The sequence below is a fragment of the Maylandia zebra genome, linkage group LG1, assembly GCF_041146795.1.
Source record: "Maylandia zebra isolate NMK-2024a linkage group LG1, Mzebra_GT3a, whole genome shotgun sequence".
Taxonomy (NCBI): domain Eukaryota; kingdom Metazoa; phylum Chordata; class Actinopteri; order Cichliformes; family Cichlidae; genus Maylandia; species Maylandia zebra.
The window spans coordinates 44474788-44494665 of record NC_135167.1 but is presented as its reverse complement, the minus strand read 5'-3'; the positions used below and the strand labels follow the sequence as shown (position 1 = coordinate 44494665).

General features: G+C 38.9%; 1 protein-coding gene and 1 long non-coding RNA gene across 4 annotated transcripts in view; one reads left to right on the top strand and one right to left on the bottom strand.

Moving 5' to 3' along the window:
* The first annotated feature begins 1234 nt into the window (after window positions 1-1234).
* On the top strand, window positions 1235-17834 carry cers3a (ceramide synthase 3a). 3 transcript variants are annotated; one of them, XM_004568696.5, is made up of 12 exons: window positions 1314-1378; window positions 2299-2385; window positions 3150-3331; window positions 3791-3908; window positions 7559-7677; window positions 7757-7814; window positions 7987-8037; window positions 8762-8854; window positions 13700-13828; window positions 14428-14534; window positions 14709-14862; window positions 15667-17834. In XM_004568696.5, the coding sequence occupies exons 3-12, from the start codon at window positions 3159-3161 to the stop codon at window positions 15853-15855; spliced, it is 1191 nt and encodes a 396-aa protein (XP_004568753.2). In that variant the 5' UTR covers window positions 1314-1378; window positions 2299-2385; window positions 3150-3158; the 3' UTR covers window positions 15856-17834. The 3 variants fall into 3 exon arrangements, with proteins under 3 accessions (XP_076743344.1, XP_004568752.2, XP_004568753.2); XM_004568695.5 differs by lacking the exon at window positions 2299-2385 and having other exon boundaries at window positions 1302-1378; XM_076887229.1 differs by lacking the exons at window positions 2299-2385; window positions 3150-3331 and having other exon boundaries at window positions 1235-1378.
* LOC143419779 (uncharacterized) overlaps window positions 10970-19878 on the bottom strand; it is a 21252-nt gene continuing 12343 nt past the window's right edge. The window contains exons 2-3 of the long non-coding RNA XR_013099778.1: window positions 11699-11783; window positions 10970-11085 (exon numbers count right to left, since the gene is read on the bottom strand). This is a non-coding gene — a long non-coding RNA (uncharacterized LOC143419779). The remainder of the gene's footprint in view (window positions 11086-11698; window positions 11784-19878) is intronic.

The following is a 19878-nucleotide window of genomic DNA, read 5'->3' as shown; positions in this document are numbered from 1 at the left end:
ATTGAAAAAACAAAAGTTGTATCCAAGATGGCCGACTTCTAAATGGCCACCATGGTCACCACCCATCTTGAGGAGTTTGCCCCCTCACATATACTAATGTGCCACAAACAGGACTTTAATATCACCAACCATTCCCATGTTGTTACGGTGTATCCATATAAATGGCCCACCCTGTAGAAAAACCTGACTATATAACATTTTTGGTGGCATTGTGTATCCTTAGGGTAAAAAGAGACTCAGTTTTTTAAGAGTCATCTGAATGTTAAAATTTTTTTTACATTTTCCTTTGTTATCCTAAATGTTTATGTAGGAAAATGAAAAATGAGATCATGAGATGGCTACAAATGAATAAAAAGCAAATAATATCCTCAGGAAATGAGCTGTGGGTTTATGGCCAGGGGATATTATCTTCTGTATATGTAAATTGGAATAAAGTCAGTTGAATTCAGTTTTATTTACAGAGCGTCAAATCTCAGCAACAATTGCCTCAAAAACCAGTGATGTCTCTGTAGCTGAAAACCAGAACTTATGGTTACAAAACACCTCTTTGTTTGGGAAAAAGTTTTTATATACCATCCTCAGGCTGCAGTGGAAGTCTTGTACAAGACTAACTTGCTCTGTTAATATGTCTGTATGTGTGTACTGACCTCCCTAACAGAACATGAACATTTGGGTGTTTTTGCACAAACTTAATGTTTAAAGGTGTTTGTTTCATTGTATTTGGTCCTAATAGGAACTTTTAGGTACCTTTTCATTTTTATGTTATGTTAATGATTAATTTAGAGTCTCATCAAAGCTCTCTATTGGTTTTAGCTTAGTACAGAGTCCTGGTGCTATTTGTTCCGTCTGTACACACACACACCCTAAAGTTTAAAAATAAAACATAGGTAAACTTTAGCAAATATTCTTTCTTTCTTTAGTCTTTCTTTTTAAAGAAATATGTCTATTATATACAGTATCTGGGATATTTTTACATTTTCCAGTTTCTATTCCTGGAGGGTTTGTTCTGTCAGAGAACTTGTCTTTTGTATTTTATCAGGAGCACAGTACAAACAATGTTATTAGATCCTTTGAGGGCAGAGAGAAAAAAAAAAGCCTGTGTGTTGTGGCAATCCACTAGCCTACCTCCACTTCCTGAAAGCCCTTCCCAGATAATTGTCGCTGGGTGGGTGTGACCCTAAAGAATATCAAACAAAGACAAGAGTGGCTGATTGCTTGTCATATGGTGGGGGTGGTGGTGGTAAGGTGTGTGAGTGTGTTTGGGGATGGGGTGGGGGCAACGTAGGACTTTCCCATCTGTGTTCATATTCCACAGCAAACACAAGCAGTCAGCTGATGTGGAAAAGTTCCCTTACCTGTTCTATCTGGCTGTGAAAAGGTAAGCTTTTCTTTTACTGTGACCTTGAAATGTGACTAGCAAGCAAATTGCGTGTCTTCCTTTGAATATGAGTAATATTTCCAAGTTTTTGCTAGATATCTATTGTGTTTAAACTAGAACTGTGGGCAGGAGGAGATATTTGATCCAGGCTTTTCTGCAGTAAGTGATGTGGTTTGTAACGAATCGATTCTCTGTTCTCAGCAAGATCACAGTAAATCTGAGTTATGTGGTTTGCCTCCTTGAAATAAAAAAAATAAATAGCGGTAAGCTGTTTAAGAAGCTATATTTGTCTAAGGTCACTTAAAGGATCTGTATAGCATATCACATTTATAAAACCAGCATCTATGAAGAAGGGTAATGGCTTTGACTGTGAAATTATACTTTGACTAGAGGCAAATTTCCTAACCCTAATGTCACTTGAAACACTAAACAAACAGCTAACAGACCAAGCCTGAGCTAATGGGTGAACAAAGTCAGGTGATTTAAAAGTTTCATTTAGTTTTACTTTGACATTATTATACTCTTTTTACTTTTCTGCACATTTAATACATATTCTTACATTTTCTGTTAGTGCTGTGTTTATTAAAGATAAACTTTATAAATGTGTTAAAGTATTCAAAACTACTCTACGTTGATGACAAAACAGCACATTTAGAGATATGTGTTTGTAGCATGCAGGGTGAACATGTCATGCACACCGAATCAATTCTCAGTAGATTTCAGCTGAAGTATTTATAGAGGAAGTAACAACCGTAATGAAAACTATTGTCCCCTTATTGACTGGGGGTTATAATGCGAAGCCTCCTTAACAGTGTGCTAATATGGCTACAGGGAACTGTTGTAAAGATAAATGTGATGTAAGTGAATCTACAGTAGGTTTGTGAGCATTGACACAGTCAACAACGTTTTCTTTGTGAAAGGTTGATCTTCATAGGAGTATCCTGCCAAGGAAGGTCAATAGCCAAGCTTTATTTGCTTTACCTGAAAAACCCAGTAGGATATAACAGGTATGATGTTAGTTATCAACTCTCTCTGTTAAGCTGGGCTTTCTGCTGAGAGGTTTTGTGCAGGCTAACATTAAAAGAGGGTTGTGTTGCACAAAGTTTCAGCATCAGAATAAGCTGGCACTGAAGCTTTCTTAAAATGATCCCTGTGAATGCAGCCAACTCTAAACGGAGATGTTATGAAACACTGTTGAATGAAATGAAACCGTTTGGTGATGGCTTGAAATCAACTTTTCAGCTTCTACAGTAGAGAAGAGTAGATTACACAGTCCTTTTCAGAACTATCTTTGAAATTCACATTATTTTATTATGTGATTATCATCACCTTATTTGGACTTTATTAAAAAAGTGCTTTCAAATGTAATTATATGTTGCCAAGTTGCAAGTGAGGCACTCCTTGCCTGTTTCAGCACTCTTTCTTTCTGTGTTTAGAGAGGCCTTGTTGAAAAAGTGTGGGAGTGATCTCAGGGAAAGGATCAATAAGTCAATATTTGTTTTCTGAACAGATCTGTATGTAGACTTTAGTAACTGTAACATTTTACCATACTGCTGCCCATGTAAGGTAAAGGAAAGTGTGTGTGTGTGTGTGTGTGTGTGTGTGTGTGTGTATATATATATATATATATATATATATATATATATATATATATATATATATATATATATATATATATATATGTATACATATATAGTATATAGTACTACATGACTACTAATATCATGACCTTTGCCTCTCTTTTGTTTGTATAACCTTTTGGCTCCCTTAGGGAGGAGGGATGTTTGACACACTGTATGAATGCTTCTGGTCAGACAGTCTATGGTTGCCTGTGGGCCTAACATGGGCTGACCTGGAAGACAAAGAGGGCCGGGTCTATGCCAAAGCCTCCAATCTTTATGTGACTCTCCCCTATGCCTTAGCCTTTTTACTCATCAGATACCTGTTTGAAAGGTAAGCTCCAAATTGTGCACCTAAACCACCTAACCCTGGTGGGTTAACACTTCACTTACTTGCTTTTCATTAATCGTTCATCGTGAACCATCAACAGTGTTTGCTGGGAGTAAGCACAAATGTAACCAGTCTTCCTGGTTGTGACAGGTGATACTGTGGCTGGATATAGTTATTGCTACTATAGTTCATTTTGTGTTGCTATGGAAAAATTCAGCTTTAACTTGGAGTGTGGCTCTGATAGATTTGATCCCAGCACAACCATCCAGCACAATCGCTACTGCACACACACATAAAACAAAAAGAACAAAACAAACAAACAAATGTTGCAGCCACAGGCCTAACAAACAAAGCGCAGCCATGGCTACAGACAAAGTAACGGCCCAATATACCTGTTCTCCTTAAAATGTCATTTTCCATCATGTGCTGAATTTCATTTTGCTTATGTCTATGGTACTTCAGATGGATAGCAACACCACTTGCAGTTTCTGCTGGAATCAAGCAGAGAGTCTATCTGAAAGCTGAGGAAAATTCTATCTTGGAGTTCTACTACACTACTCAGTGTCGAAATCCTGCTCAGGTAAACCAAGTCACACACCTTTAGTCCTGACAATCAAAATGTTGTTGTTTACCTTTGGTATTGTTAGGTCTGAAAAAATAATTGTAATAATTGTAAAATAATCAGTTCTCGAGTATGTAGAGTGGGGAGCCGAGAAGGATTAGCATCTCTCCAGATGTCAATAAATACATATTATAATAATGCAACTTATTTTCCATTTTTGCTGTACTATATATGTGCTTTAGAAATTTCTAATTTGGATAGCCTTATATTCATGTCCCCTCCACATATCAGCATTGCTTCAGTTTCAGATCAGCTCAAACATGAGCTTATCGAAAGCCCAGTCATTCCTATAGTTGTGTATATATTGGGGGTAGTGGGTGGAAAACCATCAGTTCTCCATTTTACCAATACATATCGGATCTCCCTATCCCTTATATCAAATAAATATTCAAAACAGATCTGTTGTGATATTAAAATTGCTAAATCTCTACAGTGCCCAGATCTCTGTGATAATGAATAGGCATAGTAACAAAAACCTTGTTCTAGTTTTTTGTGTTCTTTATCTGACAAACGCGTCTGCTGTAGGAGGGCTGCACGAATCATTTCTTTCTTTACCTTAAACAGTATGTTGGACCTTTTTGTGGGCTGACTATTCTATTTACATTAAAGGAGAGGATATTAACAGTGTTTGCCATTTTTAAGATGGAACATTGTTGTCAAAATAAACATAACAATACCGCTTCTCCAAACTGCTCAGAACCACAGTTAACAAGATAACAATCAAACAGATAATAAGAAAATAAAACAGGATTTTCAGGTCTGTAAGACCTGATGTAATAAGTCAGGTGTGGGCTGACCCACACACTTCGGAGTGGGGCCCAGGATTAGAAGTCCTCCTCGCACAATTCTTCCACACTGCACATGAACCACTACTCCTTGCATCTCGATTAAGCCAAGGCAATAGTTCTAAATATTACACATTTGTCTTGTCTCATAACTCAGAAAGCGTGCAGTAATGGACCGAGTAGTGGGAGCGCTTTTCTCTTCATTCCCAACTTTATCCTTCGGTGATTTGTCACTTGAGTTTGGATTGTAGTTTTAATAGCTCCGTAACAGCATCCTGCATTGTTTGAATCTGCTCCTCCATGTCCAAAATATGATTATCTGCTTCCTTGAGTCTTGCGCTGGTTTTGCACACTTTGGCCTTAACTTCTTCAAACTGTTGCACATTTTCTTTTCCGATTCCCTAATTTCCATAAGTATCGCCTTAAATTGATGAGTTAATATTGACGTTCTCCTCCATTTCATTCTTTTTTGCTAGCATTAGCCCCAGCACTAGCCAAAATGTCGCCATCTTCGTTAGCTTCACTTTCTTCAGTATACATTGCAGTCATAGTTATCACCCTTCTCTTGGTTTTCACCTTGCCGTGTTTGTCATTCACCATAGCCCCATCCTAGTTAGCTTTTTATCTTGTTAGTATTTCGAGCCAGAAGCAGTAGTTCTACGTAGCTACCTCCACTGTGCGACCTGGAAGTCCTTTCTCCAGCACATTTAACACTATACAGTCCCCACTACTGAGAGACTAGTTGTTGCAGATGGGGCTGGACTCCTGGTGTCCTCAATAGCGAACCTCACACAGTTTGTGAGGCTGAGAGACTGCACCTCAGAGACCGTGGTCAGCAGCATTGGTGACCTAAAAATGCTCTCTCAGTGCTCTCTCCTGTCCTTTTTGCCCTGTACATGGCTGACTTCAGCTACAACTCTGCAACATGTCACATGGAGAAGTTTTCTAATAACACAGCTATAGTTGGGCATATCATGGATGGACAGGAGGGAGAGTATAGGAGCTTGATTGGACTTTGTAAACTGACGTAAGGTAGACTTCCGCAGGGCTAGGCATTCTGCACTACCTGTATCAATTGGAATTTGTCAGTACCTACAGGTACCTGGGACTCTGTCTGGATACCACACTGGACTGGTTAGTGAACATAGATATACTCTACAAAAAAGGGCTGGCTGAGCTTCCTGAGGAAATTGGGGTTGTTTACCATCTGCAGCAAATTCTTGTTTATATTTTACCAGTCAGTCATCACCAGTGTCCTCTTCTGTGCGCTGGTGTCCTGGTGAGGCAGCATCCAAAAGAGAAAGAGAGATGCCAACAGACAAGCTGGACAAGTTGTGAAGAAAGCTGGCTCTTTACATTGGTGGCAGGGAAAAGGACCCTGAACAAGCTGCTGTCCATCATGGACAATGACCAACACTTAATCTTCAACAAGCAGAGAAGCTAGTTCATTGGCAGACTCTTGTCACTCTACAGACATGCTAAGGAAGTCCTTTGTTCCAAGGACTATACATCTAACAAAGCAGTCAGGCGCAGGGGTAAGGTGGACTAATGGGCCCCTTCACAACCTCGCCCATACACACTCAAGGACTGTTCATTTTTGCTGGTCGTACATTTCTGGTGGTTAGACTGTCATTGCACTACAGTTATTTACTTATTTCACTTATTTTGGGATAGTTCATCACTGCTCCACAGCTATTTACTGTATTTTAGTTAGGAGGCTAGGTTTGTACAGCTCTTGTACAAATGCTTGTCTTTTTTTTTTTTGTAACTTGGTGTAGCCAGTTTGCTTTCTGTTAGTGTATTTGGTACAGTCGTCCCTCATTTGTCGCAGGAGTTACGTTCTAAAAATATTCCGCGATAGGTAAAATCTGCAAAGTAGCCAACTTTATTTTCTACAGCTATTATAGATGTTTTAAGGCTGTAAAACCCCTCACTACACACTTTATACACTTTTCTCAGACAGGCGTGAACATTTTCACACTTTTCTCTCTTGTTTAAACTCTCAAAGTTCAAACCTTAGTAGAAAAATAAGTCCAGTATTAAAGAATGAAACCAAAGGCACCCACAGGGGCCTCTGACAGTGCAAAATCCAGCCACAGGAGACACGGCACGAGATTGATTGACAATTGTCTACAGCCGATCAGGACGCAGAACACAATGCGAAACAGTGAGACCGTGAAAGGTGAACTGCGTTATAGCGAGGGACCGTATATGTGTTTGTGTTCAATAAAGTATCCCTCTACCTACCTACCAACCACCCCTCCCTCTTGATGCATGTTTTTGATGCAATCTCATGTTCCTGTAGAGAGTGGGAACATGAGACCAGACCAGATCTGAACCATGGACTTTCTTGCTGCAGTGTGTACCACTCCACCACTGTGCCACCTTCATTATGAACAAATGTCCAAATATAACATATTTGTTTTAAACTGTACTGGTTTGAGTCAGCGGACATGCACATTTTCCATAAGTGATGTACATTATTAACAGATTACCAAATCACGACAAATTACATCGATACATTTCTGGAGTTCTGCTGACTGCAAGCTACTGTTTCTCGCAGTGAAAGTCAAGGATGTCTCAAAGCTTGCGGATATATTTCTGCTCTTTAATTACCTTCAACAGCCTGAAGTGTGACTCCACACTTTCCAGCGTTTGTTTGCAAATGTGCCTGAGAGATTCCTGCAGTTTTGACAAAACTACATTATTTATGTATCTGAAACGAGCGGGCTAGAGATATACATTTAAGCACCTACACGATACACATATGTAAACAAACATGCATGTGTTTTTGTGTCTGTCTGCATGTGTATTTAATACCAGGTTGACATTGATGGGTTGTCTAAGAAAAGCAGTCTGTCCACGAGACAAGTGGAGCGCTGGTTTAGAAGAAGACGCAGACAGGACCGCCCTGGAGTTCTGAAGAAATTCACAGAGGCCAGGTTACTACGCTCTGCTTTTGTGAGTGTGTGTATTTGTGATTATTCTGATATTAACAGCAACTTTATTGTGTCCCAACAGCTGGCGATTTGTTTTCTACCTGTCTGCATTTATTGGAGGAATGGTAGCACTGCATGATGTAAGTAACATAACCATTTCAACATTTTTCCAACTCAAGGCAGTGATGGTTAAATGATTAAGTCTCTTTACTCATTAGGCTTTTGTCTGAACAGCTCTTTATAAGTTAACATTTCACCACTCTTCTTTATTTTGCATTACCTGTACAAATATAATACCTTTTTTTTCTGCAGAAAGAATGGCTTTATGATACTAGGGAAGTATGGACAGGTTTTCCCAAGCAGGTTTGTTGCATACTCTCCCACACCACATGCCATAATCATCAATCAATCATCAAGAGCAAAAACACAGAAAACCACAAAACCACTGAGGAAACATACGGAAAACACAGGCAAGGGCAATAAAAAAAAAGAGTAAAAAACAAACTCAGAAAAAAAGAACTCAGAATTCTAACAATTATCCATCATCCAATGGGATGATGGATAATTGGATCCATCATCCAATGGGATGATGGATCCAATTATCCAATCATCCATCCCACGCTACTTATAGATGTCCATCTAACATCCGGTTAGGTCCATAGATTTTTGGGCATCACACATTTTTGTAATTTCTCTTCTGTACACCACTACAGATGTGAAGTTCAGCAGACATTCAGACAAAGCAGACGATACATTTATTTATTTTTGCAATCAGTACAAACTGAAAAAACAGGGCTATACTTTGTGAAAGGATTGTAAACCTGCCATGTTTCTTGCCATGTGGGACTTTAATTACTAGTACTCAGATTTCCTTTTCTTTCAGTGTTTAACAGAAGCATCAACCTGTACTAGCATTTACGTGGAAAGCTGCAAATTGGTGTAAACAATAGATTCCTCTGCAGCTTATTTTTAGCCTTAAGGTCTAGGGGAAAAAACAGAACCTTATGGGACAAACCTTTTGTCTGTATAACTGATTATAATTTTGTCCCATCTTCTTGAATCTGTCTCTTTGTCTCCCTGTCTGCAGACCATGCTAGAGTCTCAGTACTGGTATTATATCTTGGAAATGAGTTTCTATGGCTGTCTTCTCTTCAGTGTTGCTTTTGATGTCAAGAGGAAGGTAAGTAGTGGTTCTTAGAGACCACAAACTTCAATTAGGTTCATTCATCTGCTTTCTTTTTTTCTTTACATAATATGTAATGTATAATTTTAACCATTTCTAAATATGTGAAAGAGTATTAGTATTAAAAAAGGTAATATTATTTTTTCGAAACTTCAGGCTAATATTAATATTTGAATCTCAACAATACAATACTCAACAAATGCAATTATACATACTGCTCAAGAAAATAAATGAAGACAGCAGACTCGTACTCGTATAGACTGGGTAATTTGTTGGAAAGGATGCTATATTGTTGAAACTGAAATTAAAATGATTAGCCTACAGACACCTGAATTCAAAAGCAGAGAATCAAATTGAAAAAGCGACAGCGGCAGGCTCGTCCATTTCCCAACATTTAATTGCAGCAACTCAAAGTGGTGCTCAGTGTTCCTGCGTCTCTGGATCTTTGAGTTTGTTGTGGACTCGCGATTCTTTCTGCTGCATCTAAGAGATGACTTAAGTGCTAACTCTGTATAGTTTAGTTTTCTCTGTTGGGTCTGCGTTTATTTCTAGTTTCTGGTTTTTGTTATTCCTAATCTCATCCATGTGTCTTGCCATCAGCGTCTCCTTTGTAGTCAATCTTTTCTTGGTGTCACAAGTTCACTTTCTGTTTCCTGTTTTATTCTGATAATCTCTTGTCTTGTCTGCCTTACGCTCAGTTGTATTGTTACAGTTTTATATATTACACTTCTCTCTCTGCAGTGGGGCTATGAGTTGTGGTGAGAACTACTAGGAAAGGTTTTTGTGTGTCTGTGTGTGAGGTTAAGCACAAGCAATGTCCAAATGTCCACAAATTTAAATCAGTGTATAAAGATGTGGTTTTTATGCAGTACAGGGATGAGGGCAGCATTAAGCTACAAGAGGTCTTTTCAATATAGATATTTCTAGTGTGGTAAATTATCATTGTTATATAATGTATTACATATACTCAGGAAGCAGCTGCTCAGCTACATGACTGAACTATAAATATCTGAAGGGGGTGGGAGTACATAAGTGTTATTTCTTCCCACTCCTCTTCAAACACCTGTTTCACTAGAAGACAGACCTAACCAGAAGACCTCACCCATACCTGGGTATCACTCAGCTCCTCCATGAGGTGCAACCTGGCAGTGTTGGATAAACTGAAACATAATGCCTCAAAGGTGTTCTATTGGACTTAGGTCAGGCAAGCATGGGAGCCAGTCAGTGGTATCAATTCCTCGATCCTTCAGGCACTGTCTGCATACTCTCACCATTTGAGGCCAGGCATTGTCATGCACAAGGAGGAACCCAGGGCCTACTGCACCATGACTTAGTTCAGGAGGTATGGGAGGTTTGGAAGTTTGGTGGTTTGATCGATGGCTGCTCCAGTCTGCCAAGCCAAGTATACTTGGGCAAGATACTAACCCTAGGTTGCTCTCCGATGCATCCACATGAGTATGAATGTGTGTGAATGTTAGATAGAAAGCACTTCTGTGGAGAAATAAAGCATAGAAAAAAGTGCTTGTATAAATAGGTGTCAATTGATAAATGAGGCAAGTTGCATGAAACATTTTGTGTGCTCAGACAGAGTAGTAAAGTGCTATATAAGAACTAGTCCATTTACCGTTTAGCCTGTAGAGGTCTGTTTGTCTCTCCATGGATATTCCTCCCCACACGATCGCTGATCCACCAGCAAACCAGTCATACTGAACGATGTTACAGGTAGCTCAGGTAGTGTTCTCCACTGCTTCTCCAGACCCATTCATGTCTGTCACATGAACCTGCTCTAATCTGTGAAAAACACTGGGCACCAGTGCAGGACCTTCCAATTCTTGTATTGTATGGTGAATGCCAATCGAGCACCATGGTGCTGGGCAGTGAGCACAGGGCCTTCAGGCCACCCTCATGAAGTTTGGTTCTGATTGTCTGGTCAGAGACACACACAAGTGGCCTGCTGGGGGTCATTTTGTTGGACTCTGGCAATGCTCTTCATGCTCCCTGCACAAAAGAGCAGATACTGGACCTCCTGATGGTTGAAGACCTTCTACCAGGGCTCCTAGAGTAACAGCCTATCTCCTAGTATCTCCTCTCTTGAGACTTTGCTAGGAGATACAGCAAACCTTCTGCCAATGGTACATATTGATGAGCCATCCTGGATGAGTTGAAATATCTGTGCAACCTCTGTAGGGTCCAGGTATTGCATCATGCTACCAGTAGTGATACTTATCCTAGCCAAAAGGAAGTAGCAGTGAAAAAACAATCCGAACAGATGTGGAGGGAAAAATGTCAGTAGCCTCCACTTGTAATACCATTGCTTACTCATTTCCTTCGGGGTCAACCTTCAGGATCAATAAAGTTTTATTGAATTGAATTGTTTTGGAGGTTGTCTCATTGTTGCTCCTCTTGAAACCGAAGAAGCTAAAACTGATTAACAACCCCATTTACTACCTTACTGACCAAATCAATATTCCAGATGTTTAACTGACATTCTAATGGAATTATTTGAATCGCTATCTGTACAAAATGAACATACGTAGTACTAAGAAATGATCGTGAGAGAAAGGAAAATCTTACAGAAGAGAGTGGGCATACATGAAAGCTAAACAAACAATTAAACCTTACTTTCTGTGTCTTACTGTCTGCATTTTAAAGAGTTCACTTCAACTGAAAATAAGATGCTATCCTTCATAGAAACAGCAGGCTTGGTGAGAACAGATATCCAGCCACACTGATGGACTGATATAATCTTGGCATTTTGGGTGCAGAGCTACTTTAACTGATCAGTCATAGCAACATGGCAAAGAAAACAGTCCAAGCATCTATTCAATCTAATTTTATTACCTTTAAGACTCGGTGCTTGGTCCCTTTCTTTCCAGTACACACTATAGCCCTTCTGAAGACATATGAGTTGTCTTATCAATGCTACCTGTTGTAGAGAAAGATAAAAAAACAAAACAAAATAAAACATGTTTAACCTATTGTGATCAGGCATGTGAAGAAGTTTCCCTTTCTTTCTAATACATGAAACCTCCTGACAGGGTTTTAATAGTTTTGCAATTTTCATTAGTTTTTATTTTTATTTAGTTTTGACTTCAGATTTTCAAATTTATATCAGTTTTAATTAGTTTTTACCATTTGTTTGCTAGTTTAGTTTTTTTTTTTTTTTTTTTTTTAGTTGTTTGCAATAATTAAGTGTAACAAAATCCCAGTTTCATCATATCAGTCATGCTCTTCTGCTCATCCTTGGGTATGTTGCTATTCCAGCTGCCATACCCTGCACCCTGGACAGGTCGCAGGGCTAACACGCAGAGACAGACAACTCACATTCCCACCTATGGGGAACCTCTGGGTTCTTAAAAAAAAAAAAAGGCCAGATGAACAACCATTGATAGCAGGCAACTATAAAAGATAAATCTTGGCCCCAATGAGACTATTAACTTTTGCAGCACCAGGTGTTCGTAATTTTGGTTCAAGTGAATTGCTAAACTTTTTGAAGGCAACTGACTCACACAGTTGTGTAGATGTCCCCGTCTCAATAAACATATTCATCAACGCTTCCTCTCGCTTGTGATGTTCCTGCAAATTGACCAACCAGCAGCCATCGGCTCGCTGTTGCAACCACTGCATTAATGTTTTTTGTGGAGTTGTCTCGGGATGCATCACGCTGCCTTGCCCGGGGTTAGCTTCTGTTTCTGGGGATGAGGGTTGAGTGTGCTCCCTTAGGTAGGCTAGGTAAGCTAGGTTAGCCTTCTTGTGCAAGCTTTTTTTTTTTTTTTTTTTTTTTTATTTTAAATTAATTAATTAATTAATGAATTTTTATTGTATATATGTGTGAGCTTTTCAAGTGCACTTTAAGGTTTGTGGGATTTTTTTCCCCTTTAGAAATGTCCCTCATAATTTGTCTCTTTCCACTACAAGACACTTGCTTTATCCAAAACACAGTCATATTCAAAGTAATCCCAAATTGGATTCGACTAACGTGCTGCCACCTGCTGGCATAATGTGACACAGCAAGAAAAAACCCTGAAAACTACACTTCATTTTCACCCTTGACTATTGTAGGACACGCACACATCAATGAAAACTAAATACATTTTCGCTATAAATTTAGTTAATTTTAGTTAGTTTTGTGAACACTCATTATAGTTTTAGTTGGTTTTCATTTTTTTGCAAAGTCTTGTTTTTATTTTTATTCCCGATAACGAAAATGATTTGTTCTAGTTGTTATTTCGTTAGTTTTCGTTAACGATAATAACCTTGCCTCCTGTTAATTAGATTCTGTTGGAGTGTACAAAGATAACTATTAGACTGCAGGAAATGGGGAAAAAGTTCTTCCTGTCTTTTATGGTATTTTTTATATTTCAAATCAAATCAAATCAAATCACTTTTATTGTCACATCACATGTGCAGGTACATTGGTACAGCACATGTGAGTGAAATTCTTGTGTGCGAGCTTCACAAGCAACAGAGTTGTGCAAAATACAATAATGTAAACAAGCAAAATACAAGAATGGCTACATCTGAAACTAATAAATATATGTACATATTTAATGGTATTATTATAATTGATGCATTCTGAAACTTGTTCCACTATTATGAAAAGTGTAAATAACGTTAGAAATGTTTATTTATTTATTTATTTTAACTTGGCAGAGTCAGCGCTGTTTTCTGCGTCATGACTTTCTGTATTTCTCTCTCTCTCTCTTTGCTTTTCTTGTCCTTCTGTCATTTAACAACATGTACCTTTTTTTAATATGCAAACATGATTTGTGATGAAACAGTACTCCCTGTGTTGATTGGAGTTTTCTTTGTGTGTTTTTGTGTGTTTCTTATCTCCATCAGGACTTTAAGGAGCAAATCATCCACCACTTGGCCACTCTGGTCCTCTTATCCTTTTCCTGGTGTGCCAACTACATCCGTGTAGGAACACTGGTTATGCTTATCCATGATGCTTCCGATGTTTTCCTAGAGGTCAGTCTCGGCCACATGTTTGGTGGCCACATGAAGGTATAGATTAACCTTTAGTAACTGGACACTGCTTACAGTTCAAAATAAATCCACCTGGTATTGCAGGTAAATGAAAATAGTTGTGACACAAAAGGAATCTTAGCTCAAAAACGAGCAGCATGGGTAAAAATGAGACCTCACCTAAGCAGTAACGTATTCTGAACAATGACCACATGGTGATATTTTTCAAAAATACACTTTTTGAAGTTTTCTCTTGTGAATTGTCAGAAAGCAGATAAAACATGCAAAGTGCCAATACCTGTTTCTGTTACTTTGTGGTGTGCCACATATTAAAGAAAAGAAAATATTTGAGATCTAGAATATGATGGAAGTGTTTCTACTTCACTGAACCCTTTTCACTCTCCACCAGTCGTGGGAGATGGCTGACCTGGTTCTGCCAGAGGTTTCTTCCTGTGAAAAGGGAGTTTTTCCTTCGCTGTCACCAAGTGCCTTCTCATGCGGGTCAACTGATTGTTGGGACTTACTGGGTCTTTATCCTACATAAAACCTGCTGTGTGTATATGTGTGTTGTTAATTAATGGTAAAACTCATTTTTCTTTTAGTCTGCCAAATTATTCAACTATGCCAAATGGGAGAAAACCTGCAAAACTCTCTTTGTTTTGTTTGCCATAGTGTTCATGGTAACACGACTGATCATCTTTCCATTTTGGTAAGCCGATAAATAAGACTTAAGTTGTGTGTTTTTTTCTTCAAATTAAGTCTAAAGTAAGCAGTGAACTAAGTTTATTGGTCTTTGTTCATTCATACTCAAGCAGATTTCCTATACATGTATTACATTTAGTATGTAACAGATTTTTACATTTTTGATATGCTTGTGTTTCAGGCTGATCCACTGTACTTGGGTCTACCCTGTTCTCTATTACCCTGCCTTCTTTGGTTACTACTTCTTCAACACAATGCTGGTGGTCCTGCTTTGTCTGCACATTTTCTGGGCCTACCTCATTCTACGCATGATCAGGAAATTTATGTTTGGCACAGTAAGTCTGCTGTGACAGTATTTATCCACGTCTCTCTTTACACCCCACACTCCTAAAGAACACCCACAGGATACTCAGAGGGCCATAAAATACATGTGGACTGGGTGGGCAAACTCGAACGTCCTTGAGATGATAAAGAGCTGGCCCAGTGTTCCCCAACCAGAATTAAAACATGTACCCTGCGTTCAAAGTTTGACTAATGAACAAACTCTGCGATGTTGCAGAGGCATGTCAACCAAGACAGCCCTACAACATCCAGAGCCTTCAAGAACTCAGGTAAAGGCCAGACCATCAAGTAGGTTTTAAGTACCTTACTGACCTAGTTTCCCAGTGATGTAAGAAAGCTAATAAAACATGCAATTTTCAATGAAATACTCCAAACATACCACAAACATGGTTCAAAAGGTTAGTTAGTAACTCAAACCAACACGCCTAGCAAAAATGGATCTTTTAAATAGCAGGTATGTGGTTCTTTGCATCCTATAAATGCAGATCACTCTTACGTGGTAACTTTAAAATGCATCATTTCGTCCAAATATGTCACTACGTTGTTAAAAAACCTGCATTGTGATGAGCAAAATGTTAATGTCCAGGCTTCAAAATGCTCAACAAAGCTTTGTGTTTTACATTGAAAGGAAGCCAAACTGCTACCCAGAGTTCTCTGCTGCATCTCAGATTTCAAATCTGCTTTCAAGTAGACATTTTGTCCTCTTTGGCGGCTTTTTTCTAAATACAGTCTCCGTTTCTGTTGATTTTCCCATCATGTTTTTCATTCTGTATTTTTACTGTAATCATTTCATTCAGCTAACCAAAGATGAAAGAAGTGACAATGAAGAGGAAGATGGGGACGAAAGCAGCTCAACACAGGATGAAGTTGAACAAAGGCACAAGCCTGCCGGATCACTGGTGGCTGATAAGAAGTATGACAAGAACGGAGGGTCTAGATCCTTATCTCCACCAGAGAACATCTGCTGGTCAAAGACTGTGTGCTGACTCGTATTCACGACTCTGAGTACAGGAGAATAATCCTGAAATAGACTTTGTGTTTTGCTTATCAAAAAAGTCCAGCGAGCCAAACATATCACATATACATGCATTAAGTAACACAGCCCAACTGTTGCCCTCCACAGACAAGAAAGCTACACTTAAACATTGTTTTCAGATTTTGAAACTCAAAAAGCTCTGACTATGCAACAGAATTCGAGTTTGAAACATGCCTCATGTGAGCAAAACAGACTCTTACACAGAGCACCTCTGCAAAATCGTGCTGTAAATGTGTTTAAAGCTATTTTAAAACAAAAAATCTGGAGAATATCAGGAGAATCAAGTTCCACAATTTTACCTTTCTTACATGCAGAATACATTAGGAATAGCCGAATAAAAACCAGTTTAGGATAGTGTTAAGACAGCATATCGAATGCAGGAGGCACAACAAAAACAGAAATCAGGGAAGAAGCAGGGAGCTGAAAAATTGAAGATTCAGAGCTGTATTTATGTCTGAAAACAACTTCAACACGAACACATGACCAGGTTTAGATGTTTTCAGATTTAAGTTAATTATTTTCCCTTCTTAAATGTATCTATTACAATCCAGTTTTCTATTAGACTTTGCAATACCTGCTTTGGTCAACCACACAAAGATTGCATTATAACAAAAAAAGTTTTAAAATGATTCCCATATTCAACTTTTTTTTATTGTACTGGTACTGTGTTTTTAGAAAGCATGAATAGAATGCTGATAATGAGCACATTTGTATCACATTTTTTCTTTTCTACCAAAATGAAACCTGTTTGTTTCCATTCCAAAGTGAAAAAAAAGAAAACAACCAAACAAACCACTCCCACTAACACTTGGAATGATGCTTAAACTTGGGTTGATAACTGCAGTAACTGTCACTGACCAAATCAACTTTGACAACTGTCAACTTCGAATCCTAGCATGTTAGGTATTCATTCAAAACACAGAGAAATCCCACAGTCACCTGATTATGGTCATAACAACATTTTAGTGTAAGTTTACAAGATGAGCTGTAGGGAAAAAGTAGCATCCTTGTTGCCTCTATCAGCTTTTCAGATGTCATGGTCTTCCTGGAAACATAAGCAGCAAGTTCACTGTCTGAAAGAGGCAAGTTACAGAAAAGCAGATGAGTTTTGAAGCATGTGTGCATTAGTAACTCAGGGGAACTGAAATAGTTTGTTTGGGACTGATGTTTTACTTCTTTAATTTCATTTGTCGTCTGTCTTTTTTTTTAACATCTGGTTCTTATTCAGCGTGACAGTAAGACAACAATGCCACCATGAGGCCAAAGAGAAGCATCGTGCTACTTGTTGCTGTTTCTCCAGTGACTAAAAAAAATAAAAAGTGTTATAGGTTTTAGACAGCAAAATGAAAAAGCTTTTTTTTTATTTATATGGTCAAAACCCAGTTGTGAGGTATTGTCATTGTCACATTTGTCACAATTTCACCCCAAACCAGAATTTGTCCATAAACTGTTGTGTTCGTTTTCTTTTCTTAAAGGAAGTACATCTTTTAAAAGATGGAATTCGCTTCAGCAGTTGAAATTATAACTTACAATGTGCTGGACCTTGATGTGAACCAGCAGTCTGCTCCACAAAAAGGATGACCCTTAAAGCAGGCGATACAGTTTTATACTACAACAAAAACAAGTATTGATACGTCCTGTACTTCATTCTCCTCTTCCTCTGCCCATCAAGTTTGTTTTGTGCTGTAGCTCTAATCATATCGCTGTCACATCTGTACCCTGGACTGTTTTTTGACATTTGTTGACTATAGTATTCATAGTGTTCTGTATTGTTCAAGAGAGCATCAGCAAACTTGTTAAATTAAATTTCTGGACATTGAAGATTACCTGGCTGATCAGCTGCATATCAGTGTTACTGTATAATGTCAGGAGCCAATGGGCTTTCCAAGTGCAAAAGAAAAAAATCTGATAAAGTTTACTCTTACATTATCCACATTGTGTAAGAGAATTATTATTATTATTTTATTGTCACTGTTTTTCATTTCAAAACTATTTAATTCTATATATTCTATATAATTCTAGGACACATTTCATTTACCTGATCTCACACATATACAGTGTTTTTAAAAGCTCTTTTCCTAACTTTCTCACACATGCAGTAATACTTGCAAAGCAATGGGGTAAATAAGGGTTTTAAGTATCCTTGGGCGAGATATTTAAATCTATTGCAGGAGCCGGGGATCATTTCTGCAACCTGTGGCTCAGTTGACCCACTCAGGTGGCACAATGAGTTTCTGAAAAAAATATTACTTGATTTGAAAAATCTCATTCAGAATGAAAATAAAATGATGAGTTTCTGCCTTTAAGTTCATTAATACTTTTTCAGGGAAATTGCTCTGACTCCAACTCTGAGTTCAGCTAACAGCAAATCCTACTAGACTTTGCCCTTTTTGGGGGTGGAGGGTGTTAAAAACAACTTCCTGCTCTATTTGTTTTGTCAAATCTGGATGACCTCTAATTTCCTGCTTTCAAATTCAGATAAAACTGGGTTATTGTAGCTTTCAGTTTGGATTTGTGAGACTGACACCATCTCTACTTTCACAGTTTTTCCCCATTGTTTGACAGGCCACTGTACTGTCTGTAGTAAGTGTAACACAAAACAAAAAAAGGCTTACAGTAGTCATTATGATGACTGGAGAAGAAATGGTCATAGTATTTTACATTAAGCACATCAGTGTTCAACTGGTGATGGGTTGTGTGTGTCATTTGAAAACAAAATACCATTTTGAGAAGAAATTACATTCTCCAAAAGTTGGTTCTGTTCATCTGGACGCAGCGTTTTCAGTGGGAGAAACATTTCATCATCATCAGGTGACGTCTTCAGTCTCAGCTGACTGCAGGTTTCACCCTTATAAACAGCACATTTGCATAATGACTGAAACCAGCGAATGAAGGAACAATGGGCTGAGAGGTCAGTTCCTTATTCATAATTATGCAAATTCTCATGACCATTGATCAACAAAGCCCACTGATCAATGGCCATGAGTCCCATTCACAGAGAGTTGGGGAATGGCTGCAATCACAGCAGTGTAAGATGGTGACAGATGTACCCTTAGGCCCCTCCTCCATTCAGAGATGGTCTTTCCCTTTTCACGTAAATGGCCTCCTTGACTCCGCCCTCAAACCAGCGTTCCTCCCTGTCCAGGATGTTACATCCTCATCATTGAAAGAGTGTCCACTGGCCTGTAGGTGTAAATAGACTGCAGGTGACTCTTCTGTGTTGCCAGAGGTTGTTTGGTTTCCCCGACGTATAAATCCTGGCACTCCTCCTGCACTGAACAGCGTACACTATGTTACTCTGTTTGTGTCGGGGGACCCGATCCTTGGGGTGCACCAGTTTTTGGTGCAGCGTGTTTTGGGGTTTAAAAGCCACAGAGACCTGGTGTTTAGAAAAAATGTGTCTCAGCTGCTCCTATAGTCCTGACATATACAGGATCACTACAGGTTTTCACTTGGGCGGCGGTTGTCCTTTTCTCCTGGATCAGCTGGAGCTTTCTTTAGGAGCCTTCCCAGCTTTGACAAAAGTCCAGCTGGGATAACCACATTTACTCAGGGCCTTCTTGATGTTCTTCTGCCTCCCTGGCTGCTGTGTCAGTGGGGATGGTGTTCGCTCTGTGTGGTAGCGTCCTGATGACGCCCAGTTTGTGCTCCAGTGGATGATGAGAGTCAAACCTTAGATACTGATTCGTATGTGTAGGTTTCCTGTACACATCAGCTTTTAGATGTCCCCCATTACTGATGGAAATCTCACAGTCTAAGAAGGCTAACCTGCCACTGTTCATATCCTCCCTGGTGAATTTGATGTGTCGGTCCACCGAGTTAATGTGATCCGTGAATTGTGGTATGAGATTTGATTTTCACCCCGGTGTCATCCACATACCTGAACCAATGACTTGGTGTTGTTCCAGGGGAGGATAGCAAAGCCCTCTTTTCCACTTCCTCCATGTACAAATTGGCCACGATGGGTGAAACT